This window comes from Plasmodium berghei (genome assembly GCF_900002375.2).
Source record: "Plasmodium berghei ANKA genome assembly, chromosome: 8".
In the NCBI taxonomy this organism is placed as follows: domain Eukaryota; phylum Apicomplexa; class Aconoidasida; order Haemosporida; family Plasmodiidae; genus Plasmodium; species Plasmodium berghei.
The window spans coordinates 500,721-521,598 of record NC_036166.2 but is presented as its reverse complement, the minus strand read 5'-3'; the positions used below and the strand labels follow the sequence as shown (position 1 = coordinate 521,598).

Below are 20,878 nucleotides of genomic sequence, written 5' to 3'. Positions count from 1 at the left end.
CTTTAGCAGCGCAAATCCACAAAGTTTAAAAAAGGCGTCAGTTTTTTCGAAATGTATGCATATATGTAATATATAGTATTCGAATTTTCATATGTATACACTGTATGAATGGACTTACATAAATATGCTTAAATGCGCGCACAAGTGCTTATGAATGAATTCAAAATAAAAGCAACGAATTCGATGTAAAAGGAATTCATTATTTTTTAAATATTTTAACAAATTAAAAAATATAAATATAGCTTTACAAATATTTTACAATGAGTTAAAAACAATGAAATCACTGCATTTTAATAAATAATTATTTTATAACTACCTTTTTGTAAATGCTTATATTTCGTATTTTCTATTTTTTAACCGTTGTATTATTTTCCGAAATATCACATGAAATAAAAGTATACAATGAAAAAGATTATACAACATTTGTTTATTTGAATATTATAAGTATATTATTATATATGCATATTTAGTTAATGCATATTATAATCCCATTAGTCATTTTCCCGTTTTCTATCTTATTTATTTTACTGCATACAAAAGGAAATTACGCATTTACTTTTATTAAATACTTAATTTATTTCGCCTATACATTTTTATAAATAAGGCACATTCTTTATTAAATATTTTATCATGATTTTTAAATTTTTCCTTTTTATTTTTTTAAAGTTTTTTATTACGTGAAAAAAACAGTAAAACCTATATTTTTTAAAAATAATTTCAAAAAAGAAAAAAATATGATAATAATGCATACATGTATAATTATCTTCAAATTTATTACGTATGCATAGTAAAAAAATATACCACGAAAAATTAGTCATATAACTTAAAAAATAAAAACAATATATAGAATAAAACAATTATGTATATCACCGGAGTATACATATATGAATTTCGTAATGTGAAAAATTTTTGGAAGCTTTTTTTGCTCACTATAAAATTAAATATAACGTTTTTATACCATTTGTATACATACAAATACATATATTCATATCGATAAGTATGAAATATTGAGACAAAACACAAAAAAAATGAAGAATGAAATATATATAAAGGATTATTTAATGGAATAAACAATGTCTTGGCAAATCGTTCACAAATAATTGGTGTATATAATTTGTATTTTATTTTGTATATTTTATTTTAATTTAAAGTTACATTGTATTTTATGACATTTTTTGGTATCATTATATGCACATATATATATAGCCTTATAATGTTAATATGCAGGGAACATATCTATTGGTTTTTTCTCTAAGTCTCCAGTATTTATGCATAATATTTCAATATCATTCATTTAATTTGATGTTGATTAAGGCTTATATCTGATAGTAAATGGTTTTTATTATATGATTATGGTTTGCTAATTATTTCAAATAATTTGCTACACTCAATTTTAGTTCTTTCTCATACGTTTTAATTTGCAATATATAGCTTTCTATCTATATATAATTCAATCTATTTATTATCAGCATATTTACATGTATGTTTTATATTATAGTTGTTACACGAGGCATCCCTTTTTTTATAATACCCTTGAGATGTAATATAACTGTATATAATTCCCAGGTCACACAGAAGTAATAAGTATTAATAACGATAATAGAGGCAATGATGGAAATTTGAATATATCTATATCGTTTTATTTTTATTATGACACAAATAAAACGTTACAAGGCAATTTTGTTTTCCTCTAAAAAGGACATAAAAATGCATTTTTGCTCATCTTTTGAATGTCTCAATATATATAGAATATGTTTATCATCCATAATATTTACATCGGGCATAAAAAGTTGAAACTCATGTAAAAACTCTCTTTCATGTGTTGTTAATCCAATGGATAAACAATCACAAATCATACTTTGCATTTCTTTTTGTAATTTATATTCTTCAATCTCCAATATACCATAGGAATTTTTATAATTTACTTTGTAATTACCAATAGCACTTATTTCATTTAATAAGAATTTATGATGTAATACTTCAGACAACAATTTGAAATCATCTTTAGTTAATTTCTTGTTTTTTTTTATTTTGGTTTTTATTATCTCTATTTTATCTTTTTTTGATTGGTCTAACATTTTATATTTTACATTATCTTCAATATCACAATAATCATGTGCATACTGATTATTTTCATTTACCATATCTTTTATAAATATATTTTTTCCGTTTATGTTTTTCAATATATTATTATCATTATTGAGTATGTTTTTAATATCCAATTCTATGTTCATATTTTCATGATTTATTTTATTGTTTTGATTAACATCATTATGGTTATTATAACATATATTGCCATTGCCTTTGAAATTTCTATTTTCAGTATTATTGTTATAATTTTTCAAATTTTTTACATCATTATTTTCTTCATTTTTATAATTCATTAAGCTAGCTTCATTTCTGTAGTTATTTAATTCATTCGTTTTTTCAAATTTATCAAAATTATGTGTATATTCATTATTATAATCTTTATTTTTATAGCTCATATTGCTATTTTCAGAGTTTTCAAGTTCATTTTCAGGTTTAATTTTTAAATCGTTCATCATTTTATTTTGATTTTCTTGAAAACTATTTACAAATTCTTCCATTTGTCTTTTGTCTTTTTCTAAATTACCAATATTTATATCTATATTATTTTTTAATTCACCATTTTCTTCTTTTCTTTCTGTAATATTGTCATCTTTTTTAAAAAGAATATTATTTTTATCACAAAATGATATATTTTGTTTGTTGATATCACTCTTCATTGTGTCTTTAATAATATTTTGTTCATCAATTACGTTTATATTGTATTTATCATAATTAGTATTATTTTCAGTTTTTAAAACATGTCCCTGCTCAATATTATTTTTAGTTTGACCGCTATCATAAATTTTGTTATATTCCTCTATATTATCCATTTCTTCTATTATTGTTTTATTTTCTTCCTCTTCTTCGTCCTCTTCTTCATATTCTTCGTCTTCATCATCTTCTTCATCATCATCATCATCGTCGTCATCAACTCCTTCATCCTCAAAAAGCATATAATTTGTTTCATTTTTTGTTATACCATATAAATTTGGATGTATAGATAAATCTTTTAATTTATTTTTTTCAATTTCTATATTATCTTCATTTAGTTCCCTTTTATATTCTCTAATGTCCTCTATTTCATCTATCTCATTTATTTTTCCTATTTTTGCATTTATATTTATTTTTTCTCCTAAAGAAAAATTGTTTTCCTCATAATACTTTTCATCTTTTTTTTTTTCTTTACCAGTTTGAACCATTTCAAATTCGTTTGCTTCTCCAAGATTTCGCACTATTGTTTCTTGATTCAATATATTTTTTTTTTCATCACCATAATTATTTTTATTTTCTACCTTTTCTCCTTCGATATCATCCCTATCTCGATCCATTTGAATTTTCTGTGTATCTTTGATTTCGAGATGATCTACTTCCTTTGTTTCGATTCTTTTATTTTTTTCAATATGTATTTTATATTCGTCGAGGAAAGTTTGATCATTTTCATTTCGAGGCATCTTCTTTTTTTCGTCTTCTTCTGTTTCTTTTTTATCCACTTCACAATTATCCTTCTTTTTATTATCTTTGTTAAATTTATAAAATCTTTCTATTATTAGTCCTAATTGGTAATTAAAATATTCTGATTTATTTATACTATCATTGTTTTCATTTGTCTTACGCTCATTTTCCACTTTCTCTTTTATTTTTTCTTGATCAGCATTATTATCTTCTATGCCACAGTTTGCATCATTGTCGTCTCTTTTCTCCTCATCTTCGTTTTTATCCAACATTTCTGAGAAATCGACACTTGGATTTTTTGTATCCTCAGAACATGTATTTGATGTAAATGCACTAAAACCTTTTTCATTCAATTTATTGTTAACAAAAGTATTGTAGTTGTCTTCGAATATTTTGTTTGAATGCTGCAAAGCAGGTGTCTTTTCCTCGTTGTCAACTTGGTTAATGTTCATATTTTTGTTTTCAGAATTATCATTATGAATTTCACTGTTATCATCCATTTTGAAATTCACACGAGAGCTGTTATTATTATTCTTTCGGCCCTTATTTTTATTTTTAAACACTTGTACAAAATAAACATTTTTAGTATTTTTCTCAACAAAAAATTTTTGTATAAATTCTTTATTTTCAGGCGAATGTATTTTTTCATCAAGAAAATAATTTACGCACATTTTTGTATTATAAATATTATAATTAGATTTATCTGAATATAATTCATAAATGCTTGGATTAATTTTATTTTTCAACTCTGTTTTGCTATCTATCTTATATTCAGTTTTGCTTTCCTTTCGTAATGTATCTATAATACAGTTAATTGTATATTTCCTTCTTTCCAATTCTAGTATATTATTAATTAAATTTTCATTTTTATCTTCTAAATTTATTGTACCAGCAAGAATATTATCAATTTTAATTCGATCAAATTCAATATTATTATATAACTCACTTTCATCATCATCATATGGTTCATTCAAACAATTGTTAGGATCATTATTTTTTTTTGATCTCATCTTTCTAGATATTATATTTTCAATTTGAGATATTTTTTCCAACTCATTTTTATTGCAAAGAGAACTATTATTATACTCATCGTCTTCATTATCATCTGTATTATAATAATCATCATAATATTTATTATTATTTTCGTTATTATTTTCATTATTATTCCCAATACTAGCAATTTTATCGTCATTTTCTGAAATTTGTTTTATATTGTTGCCATTATATTCATCTTTAATATCGAAATTATAATTATTTGCTACTGGAAAACTGTTTTTTTTTCGTCCATTATTTTTATTTAAATTATATGTATTGTACATATAATATTGATTATTTTCTTCATGCATTTCTTCTAATTTATTTTTATTAAAATGATGAACTAAATCCGAATGTATAATTCTCCTTTTTGGCAATACAAATGTTCTGTTGAACATATTGTGGTCTTGAAAATGTTCATTTTTATTTCTCTTTCTCATTCCTCCAATATAACTATCGTCAATATCATTTTCATATTCATTTTGCTCATATTCTTCATTACTTAAATCATAATTATAAAAATATTTCTCATTTCTTAGATTTGATATTAATTTCTCCTTCGACTCCAAATTATATATTTTATTATCATTCATAATATATCCATCAGGATGATTGTATCGATTTATTTCTGCTGGCATATTAAGTTCGTGCTTATTGAAAGCATTTTTATTAAAATTTTCAAGCATCATTTTATGTTTATCACACACATATTCTGGTCTTTTAAAATTGGCAATAAAATTAAAATATTTATCGCTATTTATCTTATTTATATTTTTTTTTAAATTAATGAATTGACTTTCGCCATTATTATCGTCACTACTAATGTGTTTGATATTATTTCGTCTATTATCGAGGGTATTCCTTTTATTTCCACATATATTTTTGTTTATATGATTTCCAGTGCTATTATAATTATTATTAATAATATTGTTATTGTTATTATTATTTATATTTAATAAATTTTGTTCTTTTAATTTTTTATTTTCATTCAATTTATTTAAATTAAACAACTTTAGATGATGCAAACAAAAATTATTATTTTTTTGCAAAAAAGAATTGTTAAAATATTCAAAGTATTTATTTGGGACAATATTTGATAAATTGTGAATAACTTTTCGGTCGTTATTATTTTCATTTTTTTTGATAATTTCAATTTTTTTGCTTACACTTAATTTTTGTCTGTTTATCCAGCCATTCGGTAATGATAACGCAACCCCGGAAGGTGAGGACTCAAATGCCCTTGCCTTAGCGATTTCGTTCGAATAATTACGATTTTCAAGAGTATTTTTAAATTTTTTTTTTTCGGTATCTGAATTATTCATACAATAATCGTATACTCCCTCGTTTTTTTTATTCCAAATATTGTATATATTATTACTTGGCATCGAAATTAATTGATTTTCAATGCCCCTATTCGTTTTTTTTTCTTCTAATATTAATTGTAATTTTTTGTCAATATAATTATCCTTTGAGTGTGTACCAAAACAATTTTTTATTAAATTATTTTCGCCTCCCTCACTAGGATAATTACCCTCAAAATTATTGCTGCTAATTTTATCATCACTATCATCTTCAATGTTAATGCCATTGTTTTTTAAAATGTGCATGCCCATATTTTGTAAAATGTTATTTTCATTTTTTTTTTTTTCAGAACTTTGTTCATCGTTTGAAAAGCTTGAACTTATATTATTATTGCCACTATAATTAGTATATATGTTCTCACGGTTTTTATTTTTTATATTATAACGGTGATGTTTGTGTGTATTGTTCAGATTATGAAGGTTAGGGATTCTAATGGGTTTATTCCCCACGATTTTACTATTCATGTTTTCATATTTTAAAAAAGGAAATGTCAATATTCCGCCATTCATATGTGATGCTTTTCTACTAAGCATATTACTATTATGTAAAAATTTGTTATGCCTACTCGAAATATGCATATTATTGTAATGATCAGTACCGTTTTCATGTTCTTCGTCCATTTCATCATCGCCTTGTTGAGGCTCTTCTTCCTCTTCCTCCCATATTTTATATAGGGTGTTTTTGTTTTTTTTGATAGTCTCACCATCACCTCTACAGTATGAATAAACCTTTTCATTCAGTCCATTATAATGTTTCATATTTATATCACAATTATGAATTTTACTGTAATTTTTCAAAATATCATAGTGAGCATCATAAATCCGACTGCTTTTTGTTATATTTTTGTTGGGTAGTTGTATTTCGTGGCGTGGATAACTACCGGTATTATCTTGCCCGTTTTTATTACGTATATGTGTTCTTAGAAAATAATTACTACTTATTTTATTATTGAGATTATTATTTACATGATTTTCGATGGCATTATCAATGTTACTATCTTTGATTGCACTGCTTATATCGGTATCAGAATCAATATTTTTAGAACTATTTCCAAACATGTAATTGTAAAAATTATATGGTTTATTACTAATTATATTACGAGCATTATTATCACGATCTAATTTGTTATAAAACGAATTTATTTGTATATTTTTGGGAAAATTATTATCAATATCATTATTATCGTTTGTTATAAATTTATCGTTAATTGAACAATTTTCTGTGCCTGTATTTTTTTTTTTCGTTTTTAAAAGATAATAATTATTGCAATTATCATCACTATCTGATGTATACTGTTTTTTTTTTTTTGAAATACACTGCATCATTGAATAATAATTTTCTACATTTTCTTTATTGCCAATTATTTCATTACTATTTGTTCCTATATTTAAACAATGATTATTATTACAAAAATTATTTATATCATTTGAATTGATATGTTTGTCACATATATAGCTACTTAAAGTTTTTTCATGTTTATTATAACTATTTTTTCCGTTTAAAATGTCTTCGTTATTCATATTATTATTCAAATCATCGTTGCTAGTATTATTTATGCTTGTTCTGGTTTTAGAAATAGAAGTAGTAATACTTGGAGAATGCACATAATTGGCTTGTTTAATATTATTGATATCGTAATCGACACAAATATCGTCATTTATTTTATCAAAAGATTTCTTATACTCATAATATCTTTTAATATTAGTATATTCATTTTTATTATCATCTGAAAATTTGGGGAAACGTTCCATTGGGTTTTTCGATGTACTATTGCAATCATCATTGTAGTTGGTATAGTTATTATAATTGTCACTAATATTATTTTCAGTATTACTACTATTACTATTTGCATTATTTTCTTCTTTGATAACATAGTAATTTTTGTTATATCTAGCATTACGACTTCCTACATTTTGTTTATACCCATTTTCAAAATCCTGTAAAGCATTCAAATTTTGGTGAAAAGGGAATGCTTCTGAAACCTTTTCATTATTATGATTCATGTTTTTTGATGAAATAAAATTTGTTATGCCGTCATCATTCTCTTCATATACTTCTTCATTCTTATTATTCGATGCAATTTTTGATATATTGGAAAATATATTATTTATTAAATATTTTTTATAGTAATAATTTTTATCGTTATATTCTAAATCATCATTGTCTTCGTTGTATATATAATTTCCCCTTGTATCTTCTAATATACTTTTTTTTTTCGTAATAATTCCATCATCTATAAATTTAGATTCATTACTATTGGATTTTTTCCAGGTCTCTTTAGCTATTTGATAATCTATAAAATTTTCATTTTTTCTATTTTTTGATTTAGTCGGTTTTGTATTTTTTCTTCTCCTTCCTCTTTTTGTTTTTTTCGTTCTCTCTAACGCTTCATTATCTTCCTCTATATAATTTTTTTCATTTTCAAATAAATGGATTTGTTGTGAAGGTGTTTGTGTTTTATTAATACCAAATAAGTCAAAACTACCATGGTCATTTCGACATTCTGTATCATTAAAATATTTCAAAAAATTAGAAGAATGAATTAAATTATTATATTTAAATATATCATCATTAGTATTATTTCCATTAAGATTCTTCAAATAATCATTTTCCATGCAATCATTATTTGTGATGGGCGTATTTTCATATATTTTTTTCTTTTTTATTCCATTTTTTTCCTCATCATTTTTCATTGCGTCGTTTAGACGCTCCTTTAAATATTGCTTAAAATTCGGCATGCTCTTTTTTTTAATATTACTTATATATTCTTCGACTGGAAAGTTATCATAATTATCACCACTGTATTCATTTTTATTCAAAAAACCGAAATAACTATTTTCTGTATTTTCTATACCTTCCTTATTTTTGTTAGAAAAATTATCATAAAAATTTTTCACGGAATTATAAAGATTGGGATTAGAATAATATTCATTTTCTGATTGTATATCACCATCACTAATATTATTTTTATCATCCCTTCCAAATCCATTATATTTTTTTATCGCGCTATTATCCGATAAATCCATTCTACTAATTATATCATCGTTTTTATTTTTATTCGCATTTTTTGAATAATATGATTCACAAAAATTTATATTATTAGTATTTATCCCAGTTTTAGAAAATAGATTCATAGTTTTTGTATAATTTTGTAAAAAAAAAATTACAACAATATATTGTATTCTAATACACGCAAACAAATATAAAAATACATGTTTTCACTGTCAAGCAATGCATATTTGAGTCTTACATTTATATGTAATTACGCATAGATATTATTTATATACATATATATGACACATGCATATATATGAAAACGAATATACATGTATATATATTATTAATAGTTTTTTTTAAATAAGTATATAACAATATCAGTAGAAATGATTATATAAATATATATTGTGAATATTGTTATCTATACTTATCTTAAGTATGATATATATAAAACAATGACCATGGAATAATTATATAACGAGTAACTAAATAAAGGCACAAAAAGCAATAAAATGCAGAAAGAGCATTTAAACGATGTCTCGCAGTATAATACAACATATGCATATATATATATATATATATATTTATATTTATTTATTAAAACAAGTATAAGATGTTGTATACAATCATATTTCACACATCGTATATAGCATTTTTTTGTGCCGTTTATTATTTTTAGGTTTATTTGGGGATTTCCTTTTTGGTTGTTTACTTATATAAAGAAAATTGTATTAAAAAAAAATAAATGAAATGAAAAAAAATAAAACATTTATAAAAGTAATAATGCCTTTGTTAATAATATTGAAAAGGAAGCAATAATAGCAATGGTTTATAATTATAATTCTGACAATTTAACAACATAAAATGTTAAATATATAAGGAATATTATATTTATATATTTGTTTATTTTTTTTTGTGACTGAGTAAAAAATAAAAATAATCCAAAATAAAAAAAAAAACATTTAAATATTTTTTCTGATATATCATTCCATTTTGTATACTAATGGATCTTTATTTATAGTTAAAAAACGATAACAATAACTTAAGTCTAACAGAATATAATATATAAATGTAATATTTTCGAAATTATAAATCCCCAAGACATATATGTATAATGCTGTAATGGCCAATATATAGTATATATATATGTAGAATATATCTTAATTTACAATAAAATGAAGATAGATACATTCGAATAAATATATATATACGAAAAATATATATATTTAATAACATATATAAATATGCATTTAATCTATAGCTCTATATATTTGTATTCGTAATGTAATATGTAAAAAATGACATTCGATTTAAAAAAATAATAAAATAAATAAATAAAATACAAATACTTTATTAAACATTTTTTAAATATTAAATATAAAAAAGATAAGCCTTAAATTTTTTTTTATATATTTCAAAAAAAAAAAATACGCCAGAGAAATATTTTTTTTTCTTTATATACGTTGTATTATTATCTAATTAAAAAAAAAAATAAAATAATGAAATAGAACCTCCTTTGAATACGATATATTATGCTTACGTGATCCTATAAAAATGTAAGAAATAATTAATTTATAATCCTATGTCAGTTATAATAATACATGCTATAATATTGCATATATAGTATAGCATTTTTTTTCGCTTTTTTTTTTTTGATATATTTCAAAATATGTGATGAGAATATGAAAAAAATACTTAACTCATATAATATGTATGCACATATTTCATTATACATAAAAAATATAAAAATTTTTATACTATATGCATTCTATTTTGTAAAGATGTTTTTTTTTCATATCATTATTACCATACCCATATCATTTATTATTGACTATTACAAAATTAGTGCAATTTTTTATAATTGCTTATTTTTTTTATACCTTTTACTATAATTTTTATTACTTTTTTACTATATCAGATTATTGTGTTTTTATAATTTCATATTTTCATTTCTAATTTTTTTTTATCTATTGTTTTATTTATTTCCATTCATAATGATCATGACGTGATTTGCTTATTTTTTCTCCATCTCCCCTTTTTATAGCTTATTATTTACATATTATTATTTTATTATTTCACATTTTTTTATAAGCATGGTAAAAAAACGTTATGAAACCATCCTACTAAAGCGATTGTGCATATAATTTATATACATACATACGCATAATAATTTATATATATACAATATATACACATATAATATATATTATATATATATCATAAAATACATAATTGGTATTTTAATTTTTATAATTAAATAATTTCCAATACCTTTATAATTTTTGAAAATAAAGCCTTTTAATTAAAATTAACAATTTTTAATTAAAATATGTTTTTATGTAAGTGAAAGATTATAATGAGCAATGATAAATATAATGAAACAATGATAAGAAAAAAAGAAAAAGAAAATATGCATATATATACATACTAATAATATATTATATATAAATATGATAATTCTAAATTACATGGATAAAGCAGGAAATTATACAAAAGAAATAAAGGTTCCCTTACACAAACATTTGTGTAAGTATATTGATATATATGAATTTATATATGTATGCATATGCACATAAAATGGGATAAATGGAACAGCAATTGCATGAGGAACATTTTCGCAAAAGAAGTTTCTTCATATAAAAATATAAAATTCTTGCAAATTTAAGTTATTGTGAAAATTAAAAAGTATACATATATATAAATTATTTATCTATATACATGCATGCATATATATGTATATACGTGCTTGTGTGTGTGCAGGGGTATGAATGCTTATAAATATTCCTCTTGTGTATAACACATAAATAAGCATCTGTTTATTTTATTAAGACATATTCTGATATATCTTATTTAATAACCTTTTCTGTTTACATTAATACATTTACTGTGCTTTTATTTATTATTTTATCATCACTATCATTATTATTACTATTGCTTTTTGATTTTTATTAAAAACAAGTACATCTCTACCTACATTTTATTGAAAATGAGCGAGGCGGAGTTGCAGCAGCTTCAAGTTCTTTGTGAAGCTATGTATTGGTAAGAAATAAAATAACAATAAAAAAATATGAGGAATACTTTTTCCTTTTATAAGTGTATTGTTCACCCCTAATTTATGAAATTTTACTTTACCTAAAAAATTGAAAATTGGAATACATATATTTATCCAAATTGAAGAACCTTATTAATGGTTTTATCGATTTGATATGCATAAATATAGATTTTCATCCAAACAGCTACTTGACTTTATGGTTATTATAATTTCTATAATACAATTTTTCTATTATTCTCACATAAATTTGGAATTTGTTATATTTATGAATATTCTTTTAATACACAAATGCACACATATTTTTTATTTGATATATTTATTTTCAGTGGAAACAAAGAAGAACAAAATCAGGCACATACAATTTTACTACCATTAGTGAGCAATGTAGGAAATGTTAGCAAACTGAAAAATATATTGGGGAGCACAACACATGTGCATACATTAATATTTACTACATCTGGTTTACTCCAGTTAATAACAAACGAATGGAATAAAATCGAAAATAATGAGAAAGAAGAATTAAAAGAATTTGTAATATCATATTTATATAATAAAGGGGTTGAGTTATTAAATCTGTCATCTAATATATTAGGCAATTTTGTTCGATTATATGTACGTATAGTTAAATTATCATGGTTAGAAAATACAAACTATGCATTAATAACAAAACAAGTAGAATATTTTTTAAATTCAGTAACAAGCCATTGGATTATAGGTTTATATATATATGCTGCTTTGATTGAAGATATGCATCCTCAATGTGGTGTAAATTCAGCAAAAAGCCGAAGGTGCGCTATATCGTTTCGTGATTATGTATTAAAAGATATATTTAAAGTAGGTATAGAAACATTAGAAGAATTTGTAAAAGGAAGTATAAGAATAGAATTAAGAGTAGAAGAAAATCGATTACTTATGAAAGTACTTGAATTAATTTATAATAGTTTATCATTTGATTTTATGGGTACAATGATAAATGATGAAAGTTCCGATGAAAATATATCTCTTATGATACCTCAATCTTGGGACATATTTAATGAAAAAAATATTCCCAAATTATTTTTTGATATGTATGAAATATGTATGTCTGAAGTAGATGATATAAGAAATTGCTGTGGTAAATATTGTATTAGATCACTAATATTATTAGGAAGTTTAAGGAAAACATTTTTTTCAAACGAAAAACAAAAGATACGTTATATGAATGAATTTTTAGGGGGCATCAATAAAATAATTGAAAAAAAAATAGGTTTACATGATGAAGATTGCTTCCATGAATTATGCAGACTGATTGGTAAAATAGATACAAGTATAAGATTACAAGAATTAAGTACATATTCTAATTTCCTTTCATGGTGTAATAATATATATTTATTTACAATGGATGGAATGAAAAATTGGAAATATTTATGTAATAGCAAACATTATTTATTAGGTATTTGGAGTAATATGCTAAATATTATACCCCCAAAAGTAATTAAAGAAATTAATAGTAAAACTGATGAAAAAGAATTATTAAATGATGTTATTAATAATAAAAACTTTTTTATAAAAAAAAATAATAATAGTATATCTAACAGTTTTAATACTAATAACGATATCGATAATAAATATTTAATTATTTGTGATTATATATATAACATTACAATTGTGTTTATAAACTCAAGATTAGAACTTGCTAAATATATTTGTGAAACAGGCGATAGTTGCGAAATAGAAAATCCATTATACAATGATGTATTAAGAAGCGAACAACTTGAATTAATATCTAATTTATGTAAATTACAATATAATTTTATAGGGGGTAAAATATTATCTATATTTTATGAATTAAAAAATAATCACGAAAATAATCTTATAAATAAATCGGTTTTTATAGAACAAACAACATGGCTAGTATTTATTATCTCTTCTATAATTTCTACAAGCGCTATATCAAATATGAAATTTGCAAATTCTGATAATTTTAAAATTAATTCAGAACTATGTTTTTTAGTTTTTTCATTAATGGAGCAAACAAATAAATCTTCAGAAGTTTTTGAATATCTTGAATTTGCATATCTAAATTGTTTAGAGTTATTTAAAAAAGTATATATCAATGGAAAAAAAAATAATAATTTCTTGAAAGAAATGAGATCAATTGCTTCGAGAATAATATCTGCCTCAGGAAATAATAATTCCATTACAAATTCTTCAAATAATAATGTTAATGCCAGTGGAAATAACTTCTCTGGATCGTCCCTTATTTCGAGCAAAAATGACGAAGAAAATAATGACCCTTTAATAGACTTAATTATTAGCAAAATATTATTCAATTTGAATAACCGCCTTGAATATGATCAAATAATAAAAAGAAGTTTAGATTTATTTCATGATTTAGTATCTGGTATGAATATAGTATGCTTAGAAGACAAAACACCTAAGTTAATTGTCTTTGCTAGATTATTATTAAAAAACGAGAAAATTTTAAAATTATTGCATAGTAGAGATACGAAATTTTTAGAAGTCTCAAAATATTATAAATATAGAACAAATTATTATTTAATATTAACCAAATTATTATTTATGGAACAAAATACTAATTCATTATCTTTTGAAGAATACATATCACCAATAAATAATTTACTCGAATGTATAAAAAGAGAAATAGATATAAATGGAAAAGACATTATATTAAAAAATAATGCAATAAAATTATCATTTATCGGTGCGTTAAGAGATTTAAGAGGAATATGCATGGCATGCAATAATGTCGAAACATATAATATGTTTTTTAATTTTTTTATTAACAGTCATCCATTAGAAGATAATAAAATGAATATATTAACATCATTAGTAGAAATAATATGGGATACATATGAAATTTGTGTTCCATTCCTTAAATTTATGTGCGAATTTGTATATAATAAATCACAAAGAATTACATTCCCCAAATCATCACCTAATGGAATATTATTATTTAAAGTCGTTTCGAATATACTCATTATTATATCAAATAATTTATTACAAAAAGATAAATTCTGTGATATATACAAAGAAAAATATAAAATAATATCACTTTTGTTAAACATGTTTAATAATTGTTTAAATGGGGATTTTGTTAATTTTGCTATATTTGATCTATATAACGATGATATATTAAACAATTCATTAAATCTAGCTTTAAACATGTGTTTAGTTATACCAACAAATGATTTATTATCATATATTAAGCACCTTAAACCCTATTTTTCATTTCTTGACTTAGTTACTAAAAATTTCTTCCAAAGAATATTAAATCTCGAATTTCAACTTATAGCTGATATTATCCATAATGTAAAGGAAGGTTTGTGCTCTTTTGACTATACCGTATCTATGACATGTTGTTCTATTTTAGACAACATTGTTACGTATATATTTACAAACCGAAAGAGTTCAAGCGAGCAAGGCCAGGTAATAAACGATTTATTGAAATATATGGTATATTGTATCAATTTGACGATGCAAAACATATTATATAAAATTTCTTCTTTTATATTGCTACGCAGTATTCTATATTATTTCTGTATTTCCTATTCCCTATTTTACAGATAATAAAAAACTTTTTGGAAAATCAACCCCAAGCTCTTAAGGAAGTCCTAAATCTAATGTTCCACTTGATATTAGGAGGTTCGAAAAATAGAAAAAAAATAGCTATTTAAAAAAATATAAATTGAGTATACTGGTTTGTTGGAATAAAAACTGTGAATTGAAATAATGTATTTACCTATTCTTTACTTTTTTGTATCAATTTTATCACAATTTGTTTCCACATTTATTCCATAATTATTTTAATTACAATAGGCAACTTTGGTAGCACGTGGAGTATGTCGCAACCATTATTGGGTCTAATATTACTTGATGCCCAAGGCTATTTTAAGATACAAGAACAACTTATATCTCAACAAAGCGAAGAAAAAAAGCAAAAGTAAGAATATTGAACAAAAAATCAATATAATTAAAAGAAGGAAAAAATATATCTAAAATTATCATTTTATTTTTTCTTCATTTTTAGTGGATATGTGTAATTAAATATACTTTCTCATTCGTTTATTTATTTATTTATTTATTTATTTATTTATTTATTTATTTATTTATTTATTTATTTATTTATTTATTTATTTATTTATTTATTTATTTATTTATATTTTTTAATATTTTCAGATTGAGACACAGTTTTTGCAAATTAATGGATCACATTGACTCAAATTTAGCCTCCAACAACAGGGTAAGTTATGCATTAAAATTTGTATATATGAGTATATGCCTATGGTCATATTCCTATATATATATTATGCATCCTTTAAAAACATACAAAATATTTTCCATTGCAAATATAAATACCGTATTAACATTTTATTTGTTTATAAAAATTTAATATACTGTCTTTTAATATATTCTTTCATTTTATTATTTATTTTTCTATCCCTTTTTTGTAGGAAAATTTCACCCGAAATCTGTATACATTTGCTCAAGAAATACGAAATATTTTAATTTAAAAAAAAATAGGAATTTTAAATTCTTATAATGGCGATAAATATATATAGAATTTACCATTTTTACTTTATCATTTTAACGTAGAATTGCTATTATCATTTTATTTATTTTATCATATTTTTTTTTTTAACTTTATTACCTCTTAACTTTTTATAGTAATAAACGTATAATCTTATTTAAAATTATTATTTTTGTTTTACATAGACACATTTACTATCTTAATAACTTCACTATATAAATTTAATTTCCTCGCTTAAATTATGGCGACAATTTTTCTCTTTGTTTTATACAAAATATAGCCGTTTAGCTACTGTTGATTATTACAATTGATAAAATTTTTTTTTTTCATATTTTTCTAATATTCCATTAATATTTCAGTGTCATATATTGTATTTATTATGTCATAAAAAGTAAGCATAGAATTATAACGTGCACATATATTTTAACGTAAAGTAAGAAAAATTTACGTGTTGAAATTTTTCTATAGTTTAAAAAAAAATGAGAATGCGGAAACTTCAGCAAAATGCATATTATATGAATATATATGCGTGGTTTATATGTCTATATGAATGCTAATTTTATCAGGCTTTCTGTGTGATAATAGAAGAAAGGAAAATTCTATTAGTTGTAGAAATCTCTACAAGCATGCATTCAAATATACATGTTTCATAATAGTACGTCAAAAGAAAATAATAACAATTTGAAAAATAATTTAAGAAAATGTTTGCTTTTGCACTGTTATAAAAGGCAAAGATAATATATTTTAGCACTTATAGTGCATAATTAGCCACATTAAATAATAAGGGCCAAAAAGACACCAAATAAAATAGAGCTACTTTGTAAGCATGAAATTGATGTCTACATATATATATTTTTTTTTTACCTATTTTGCTTTCTATTTTTTTAAATTCTTTTGAGCTTCTAATTTTTCATTTAAGGCCCTTGATTGTATAAAAAATATATATAACACAAAAAAATGTCTACATTAATTAAGATTTTAGAAAATACGAGCGAATTTGGTTTTTGTTCACGTGTAGTAAAATTACAAGGAGGAAAATATGAAAAAAATTCGAAAAAAGATGAGAGGCAAAAAAATATAGCTAATCATCCTAGAAAATGGCTCGATTATTTCAATGATATAGTAAAAGATGAATTAAAAGATGTGAATTCTAAAAAATATGATATAATAAATAATAATTCAGAAGCAATTATCCCTTTATTAAAAAATCATATTAGCTGTGGGTTGTTATTAAACAACCCTTTTGATTTTAAACTAAATGCAAAGAGTGCATGGTATGAAGATAAAAAAAAAATAATAAAAGAGCAAACAAAGAAAAATAGGTATTTAAATATGCAAAAAGATGCATTTTTAAAAGGAAAAAGAATAAAAAATAATAAAATAACTTTTGACGATTTAATATGGGACAATAAATTAAAAAGGTATGTTAATATACGAGATCAACAATGTCACAAAGATGTAAATGGTCTACAATATACAAAACAAACTTATAATGAATTAAATCATAAAAAAAAAAAAAACTATTCAAAAAAAATTAATAAAAATAGTGTGATCGAATTTAAAGAACAAAAACAGAATCCCTTCTTAGAAAGCCATATGAATTTAAAAAACATTTGTCCAAATAAATTAGATTACCAAGAAAGGGATGATAGAATACGAAATAATGGTTTTTGGTTATGTGGCTTTAATAGTTGTGATAGAAGAAATAAAAAAAGTAATAATAAAAATGTTCAAATTGTTGGCACACATACCTACATAGGCGATGATAAAAAAATAGAAGATAGTAGGGTCAATAAAAATAGTTGTGAACAAAATTATGCCCATTATTCTGATGAAAATATAATAAAAAACGTGTTTGAACGAGACATAAGAACGATAGGATATGAAGTAGAAAATGAAATTATATTTCAATCAGAATCTATTAAAAATGCATTAACTAAAGACAAATATGATAATATTATAATGATACAAGACAAAGAATGTGACAAAATAAAATTAGTTGCTAATAAAAATATTGAAATCGGAGATGTTATATTTATAGAAGATTGTTTTTTAGAAACTTCAATCGACTTAAATGATTTATGGAAAACATTTAATTCTCTAAATAATGAACAGAAGACTCAATTAAACTATATTACAGAATTTATTAATATAAATAAAAAGAATAAAAAAAAAGATATTGAAATATATAATCAAAATAAAAATAGTATATTAAAGAAACACGATCAAAATGGAGATAAAAATCGTTATATATCATATCAAGACCGAGATAGAAGTAACTATGAAAGTGATTACATTATAGAAAGACTTTCTAATTTTAGAGAAATAAAAGAAGGAAATACTTATAAACACAATTTATCTAATATAGGCTCTTCTGAAGTCTATGTACCAAAAATGGATACTGAAAAAATAAATTCCACAATAATAGAATCTTCTAAAGCGGACTTTTTCAAAAGAAAAACAACAGACGATGAACAATATATTAATAATTTAATAAAATTTGAAGCCTTTACAGATATTTTAAAAAATTCTTTTATTTCACCAAAAAACAAAAATAATATACTTCTTTTTAAAAAGGCATATTTTTTAAACCATAGCTGTTTTCCAAATAGTAGTTATTGTTTTATGGATAATAATAAAATATGTTTTATAGCGATGAGAAAAATAAATATGTATGATGAAATTAGTATTTCTTTTATTAATGAACTATATGCTTCTATCGAATATAGAAAAAAGAAATTAAGTGATATTAAAAATACAAGCTGTTCATGTAATAGATGCCTGCAAATTATCGATGAAAACAGAAATATATTATGTTCATTTTGCAAATATGTATATGTTACAAACAAAATTGATGAACAATATAAAAAAGCAATGGAAACTAAAAATAAACTTTTATTAGAAAATGAAAAATATAATTTTGGAGGTCAATCAGTTGGAAGTTTTGGGGTTAATACGTTAGAGCAAATTCCAAATAAAACAAAACCAGTGGGCAACGGAAATATGCAGAGCGAAGAAGTAAATGACAATATTTATATGAATAACATAAATTATTTAAAATCGGCTAATAAGAGAAGTAATATGTTTGATAATACAACAAATATAAAAATAAACAATTATGCATATCGAAGTGAATCACTTAAAGGGTATAAAAAGGAAAATGAGGAAAATAAATATTACAAGCATCAAACATATTTTGGTAATATGGGTGAAATGACAAGAGGTATAAAAAATGATTCAGGCTCATCCCCCGAAAATTTTAACAATTATATCCCATTCTCAACACAAGGAAATAATAGAATATGTAATAAAGAAAACAAATTTGAAAAAGATGATCATATTTTTCAAAAATCTAACCTTTTAAATTCGGCCCTTTTGGATAGTAATTCTGATGGTACTAAAAGGAAAAATAAAATGCGACCAAATTATAAATTGCCCAAGGTTAGTAGCTTAGAAAATAATATAAATTTAGATAGCAATTTATTAGACATTTTAAATACAAAAAATGTAGAGGAACAAATAGGATATTGTAAATTGCATAATAATAATACATGGAAATGTGATAGATGCATAGAAAATATTTCTGAATATTCAATACCATTATCAAGCGAATCATTATTTATAAAAGAATATACAATTATAAAGGAGAAAATAAATAATGAGAAATGTGATATTGAATCTATTATAAGCAAAATAGAGAAATCCTTATTATATGTCATAGCAATATTAGGAAAAAAACATTGGCTATATGCAGCATTTAATTATTTAATAGCAGATTTATCTTTCTCTCTTTATAATAATCATATTGATTATAGTGACTATAATAATTGCAGTTGTTATAAAGATCATAAAAAAAGTGACATTCCAAGTCAAGCAATACTTTTAAAAGGTTTTAAATCATTTCATATTTTTTTAGATTTTATCCAAATAAATTGTCCATATACAATTCATACCGATTTGGTGCCACTAGTTTTGAAATTTTTAATAATATTGATATATACATATAATTATGAGTCGTTTTATGATTTTGCAAAATCGGGATTCTTAGAATTAATTAAGCAGAAATATGGTCCATGGGACATATCTTATATCTCTTTGTTATATTCATTCAAAATATGTTATGAACAAATTAATAATTCAGGGACCCAAAATATAAAAATACTTTTTTCATTAGCTGAATTAGCCAAAAGTAATATGAGCACGAATCATTTTTATTGAATTTTATGAATCTATGATTTATCATACTCAATCACATATATGTATGATTATGTATTTGCACTGATAACAACGTTTCAGTTCGGAGTTTCAACGCAAATAATCTGGATATTTGACAGAATATGATAAAACTATTCTTCTATATTTGCTGATATGATAGTTGA

The 20,878-nt window shown here is 22.8% G+C and overlaps 3 protein-coding genes across 3 annotated transcripts; 2 read left to right on the top strand and 1 right to left on the bottom strand.

The window, feature by feature from the left end:
• Nucleotides 1-1,667: 1,667 nt before the first annotated feature.
• PBANKA_0811400 (conserved Plasmodium protein, unknown function) lies at nt 1,668-9,053 on the bottom strand (the record flags this gene model as incomplete). Its single annotated transcript, XM_034564271.1, has 1 exon — nt 1,668-9,053. One exon carries the CDS (start codon nt 9,051-9,053, stop codon nt 1,668-1,670), a length of 7,386 nt encoding a protein of 2,461 aa, XP_034421085.1.
• A 2,849-nt stretch (nt 9,054-11,902) lies between these two features.
• PBANKA_0811300 (exportin-7, putative) lies at nt 11,903-16,482 on the top strand (the record flags this gene model as incomplete). Its single annotated transcript, XM_034564270.1, has 6 exons — nt 11,903-11,955; nt 12,295-15,397; nt 15,535-15,613; nt 15,788-15,911; nt 16,148-16,211; nt 16,423-16,482. 6 exons carry the CDS (start codon nt 11,903-11,905, stop codon nt 16,480-16,482), a joined length of 3,483 nt encoding a protein of 1,160 aa, XP_034421084.1.
• Nucleotides 16,483-17,456: 974 nt separating this feature from the next.
• PBANKA_0811200 (SET domain protein, putative) lies at nt 17,457-20,717 on the top strand (the record flags this gene model as incomplete). Its single annotated transcript, XM_034564269.1, has 1 exon — nt 17,457-20,717. One exon carries the CDS (start codon nt 17,457-17,459, stop codon nt 20,715-20,717), a length of 3,261 nt encoding a protein of 1,086 aa, XP_034421083.1.
• Nucleotides 20,718-20,878: the final 161 nt, after the last annotated feature.